General features: G+C 42.5%; 1 protein-coding gene across 2 annotated transcripts; it reads right to left on the bottom strand.

Annotated features, from left to right (window-relative positions):
* Positions 1–1405: 1405 nt before the first annotated feature.
* Positions 1406–3619, bottom strand: LOC106947668 (dickkopf-related protein 1). Of its 2 annotated transcripts, none has more exons than XM_015032823.1 (4): positions 2967–3619; positions 2722–2863; positions 2425–2559; positions 1406–2327 (listed from the first exon to the last, which is right to left on the bottom strand). In XM_015032823.1, the coding sequence occupies exons 1-4, from the start codon at positions 3204–3206 to the stop codon at positions 1990–1992; spliced, it is 855 nt and encodes a 284-aa protein (XP_014888309.1). In that variant the 5' UTR covers positions 3207–3619; the 3' UTR covers positions 1406–1989. The 2 variants fall into 2 exon arrangements, with proteins under 2 accessions (XP_014888309.1, XP_014888308.1); XM_015032822.1 differs by having other exon boundaries at positions 2722–2866; positions 2967–3618.
* Between the last annotated feature and the right edge of the window lie 886 nt (positions 3620–4505).

Here is a 4505-nt window from a genome sequence, read left to right on the forward strand (position 1 = left end):
CACCCATGTGAATTTGAGAGGTTTTATAGCCTATATATTAGAGCACACAGATTGCACAACATGTCAGGAAGCAGGCAGTGCTGCGCAACTCGAGAGATTACAGAGATTGAGAGGCAAGATCCTTTTTGGGGTTGCATCACACAAAAAATGTAAGTGTTGTTCTGCACTTTAGTTCACGAATGCTGGTGCAGATTGAGAAAGATGAAGTAATTAGAGGCTTTAAACCAGATAGGCAACTATCTGTTCTGCTACATATAAATAAGTCATAATTAGAAACTAGCCAACACCAAAGGTTTAGGTTACAAACACTCACTGCAACACACATACTTTGTTATTACCACTTTGGTGTTAACATTTGATATGACCACATCCTGTCCTGTGCTCTCCCTGTGATGTAGCCTTCGCAAATCACACTTACAATTCAGCCGTGTTAAAATGAACAATTTATTCTCCTGCTGTGACTAATTCTTGGATGATTTAAGGAGATGTTCATGAATGGGGAGTAGGTCTTGTTCAAACATTTAAAGGGATCATGTAAATGCCTTTTTAGGAACTTTTCAGATAATCTTTTCTTTATATGGCGAATGGAAACAGGAAGAACTGTGCCAGCAATTATTCTCCTGTATGACACACTGAGGATCACATTCGACTCTGTCAGAAGAGTTAGGCATAATCACCAAATTGACAATAATTTAACCTACTATAATATGTTTGCTTAATACACTGCTTTTCTTTAATGTTAGGAAATTACTCTGATTAAAAACACTGTTGTTTTGTTTTCAGAAAGTGTTTTACATGCAAGGATCAATGGTGGTGGTGCACTTCCTTCTTCCTCCATTTCCTGTGTAAATAATTACAGGCTTCTGTCTAAATCCCTGGCAAAAGTGACAACCGATTTAAGGTAAGTAAAATGTCATTTGGATAAAACACAGTGATGTTTCTAAGACCGGAGTTGTTTCTAAAGAGCTTAAGTGCACTTTGGTCTTGGTCGCCCTCTGACAGACTGTGGGATTCCCTTTAAGACAGTCTAATCAGTATTTATAGTCTCAGAACAGTTTGAAGTCTCATAAAATCGTATTATTATAAAGCAGCATAAAGTTTTGGAGATCAAATTTGATCTTAAACATCAACTAATTTCGATTTGCTCGAAGTAAGAACGCCATTAGGGCTCGACACTGTACTTAAACCAACCCCTCTTATTTCACAAATTTTTTACTTTTCACAATATAGTTGCTATTTTACTGGTAAACACATCTTTCCTGCAGAGACAACAGTTAAACCTAATTAATTTGGGGCTAAATCTCTTCTGCAATACGTTTTATGAAATGATGGACAGCAAGAATGAGGTTATCATGAGACATTTAATAATAAAACAAATATTCACATTTTCTTTACATGGTTTCATATAAAACAATATATTTTAATATATTTATATATCACATATTTACAAAACATGCAGCACCATGTTTTTTATAATACTGGTGTTGACTTAAAATTCAGTGGGACAAATAAGTGCCACCTACAGGATATTATTTACACTACAGTAATTTACTGCAATAACAGTGGCTCAAAGTTCCATAAAAGAGAAACAAAAGCAGCTCTGCCACTGACGACACGAATCGATTCCCCAAATCCTTCTGGAATGTCACTTCCTGATTTCAGATTCTTCACCTGTTGACGGGGAACCGGAGACGCTGGTCTCACAATTTTGTGTCCCTGCGGGTGTCTCGTTTTTCCAAGATTCATGTCCATCCTTCCGGGTGATGTGTTGGTGTCAGCAAATTTAGCAGGAAAGAATGTCTCAGGTGGAGGGTGTCTTGTGCGTGTGTGTGTGTGCATATGAGTGTGTGTGTCAGCATCTTTTGGTAAACACAAGATTGGAAGTGGAGGATTTGTCAGTGTCTGCAGAGTCTGCACTGATTTATCGATGTGTGTCGTTGTGTGTGAGTTTTTTATGCCCCTCTGGGTCTATGCGCCTGTGCGGTTGTGTCAGCGTCTCTGACAGGTGTGTAAGTTCCGGGCTGCAGTCCTGCTGACACCGTGGTCTCGGCTGACACCGTGGTCTCGGCTGACTCCGTGGTCTCGGCTGACTCCGTGGTCTCGGCTGACTCCGTGGTCCCGCTCTCCTTTCTCTGCCCGGCACACTAGGCCCTCGCCGCAGTCGCAGCGCTGGAACAGCTCCAAGCCATGATTGCCTTTCCTGCGGTGGCGTGTGCACACCTGGCCCTCTGTCAGCACAGGCTTGCAGATGCGGGACCAGAAGTGCCTGGCACAGCACAGACCCTCGGAGCAGTCTGTGGATCTCAGACATGCATCACCCTCCTGGCCTGGAGACAGGGACAGAATTGACATTTGTTACATATAACACTTCTGAAAACATCCTGTTGACTCTGTGACACAAGGCTGGTCTGACAGGTAACACACCTTTGACAGCGTTCGGTTGGAAGCCAGAGGCTGTGGGTGTCCTCTTTCCTTGATGCTCCATGGTGTTGTTGTGTTTATTCCAGCCAGGGGTGACAGATAAGTCTGAGCTGTGAATGTCATTTATCTGACAAACACCTTGAAGAGGACAGCAAATGAGAGTGTTAAAGAACTGTTTGCGACAGAAGGTGACACATGGAAAGTATGAATGATAAACATATAAAGTAAGCGCAGAGAAAACTCAAAACTACGTGAATCAGATGGTTCACAGAAATGATCACATATCTGACGTCTGCTCACCATTGATGCAGCGGTTTCCTGCGCAACACATGGAGTCCCTCACACAGCGCTTCCGGCACTTACGGCACGGCAGACAAACACCCCGGGCGTCGTTGCAGAACTCATCACCTCCGCAGTCTTCGTCATCTGTGCAAGCACCTGACTGCTGCAGCATAAAAAATATAAATAAATAAAAAGTTAATTAAAAAAGCCGAGCATGTTTTTACGCATGGTTTTGACTGTTACTCATACTAGAGTTAGTTTACCTGCAAGGTGTCAGAGGGTAATTTGTGTCCCATGCCACCAGGCGGTGAGGTGCGCGGACTTGGACTGACGGTGTCTGCACCTTTCCCCGCAGCGGGTAAGGTTTTAATCGCGTTGGAATTCATCAGGACTGCTCCCGCGTAAACGTCTCCGCAGTATCCAAACAGAAAGAGCTGCACAGCCAAAATATGGTGCGCAAGGGGCATCTGCATGATACTTCTCTTCAATTCTTTAACAAACATAGAGAAAGAACGAAAACAAAAAAAAAAGATATCCCTTATGTTATGCTGAGTAGTAAAAAGTGACAAAGTCCAAACGGCGTGGGTATCCCAAAGTTTCCCAGACAGTTTCGGCACGATGCTCGGATGCCTCCTGACTCAAAAAAGTCCTGGGGTGATCTCTTTATACATGTAGACCTGTTTGTCTTCCCGCCCCTCGCTGTGCACAACAAAGGCGGAGGGGGAGGAATTTCAAACAGAGCCCCACTGTACGGAAATAGCCATCCTTTGCACAGGACTACATTTCGCGGTGTTTGTGGAAAGATAATGACCCGCAGAGTCTGTCTGAATACCCATCAGCGGCGCGCAGGGGACATTCAGCAACACCCCTAGATTCCACACGAAATTATCAGACTTTAGAGTCAACAACAAAATCACTATTGGATATCTGATCTATTTGTCTTTTAAATACACAAACTGAACAACATTTTTTTTTTAAGTTTTGGCCTCTTTGCAGTTAAAGTATCCCATTTTTTGCACCTTTAAATTTTCTATACTTTTATAGCGTTTGTTGAGATTATAAAAAATAAATCACCTTTCAGTTGGTAAAATCGTAAGCATTTTCTTAACATAAAAATGTAAAACTAACAACGAAAAAAACCTTCCATCTATCATTTCAACAGCAGCCATGAGCAATCTTTATGACGGTCCAAACATACTGGCTCATTTGATTCTTCCAGCCTCTTTGACATCCAAGATGACTCTAAAGTACCCTTTGGCACTTTCAGGACCAAAGTGATTGAAGTTTCTTTGGTCGATTAACCACTTCATTTGATCCTTCTGATTTGCCAAAAGGTGACAATTATCCACCAAAGTGTGCTTGATTACACCAGCGGCGGACATCAATGTGTTTAGGATATGCGGGGCATTATGGGGTGTGAATAGTTTGCCGAATTAACGGACTTCCGTAGGGGAGGCCTTCAAGGAGTGACTGGCACTTTGAGATTAAAGGCGACTCTGATCTGCCCCTGTTGGGCTCCAGCATCGCGACAGATGTCAATGAAGAGAGGATTTGTATTCAACAATATACAATGGATGGATAGATAGATAGATAGATAGATGGATAGATAGATAGATAGATAGATAGATAGATAGATAGATAGATGTGCTCTTGAACGTCATCTGCTGGTCAATTTCGATAAAAATATGTGTGAGCGAACCAATCGGACTGCCTGTGCGTGCATGCGTTTGTGTGAGCACGCATGGTCGTCCTTGGACATCTGACAAACACGCAGTACTTTGCGCGTCTGAATTGGTGCATAT

This window comes from Poecilia latipinna, unplaced genomic scaffold (assembly GCF_001443285.1).
Source record: "Poecilia latipinna isolate Pla-1442-1.1 unplaced genomic scaffold, P_latipinna-1.0 Scaffold252, whole genome shotgun sequence".
NCBI classification, from domain to species: domain Eukaryota; kingdom Metazoa; phylum Chordata; class Actinopteri; order Cyprinodontiformes; family Poeciliidae; genus Poecilia; species Poecilia latipinna.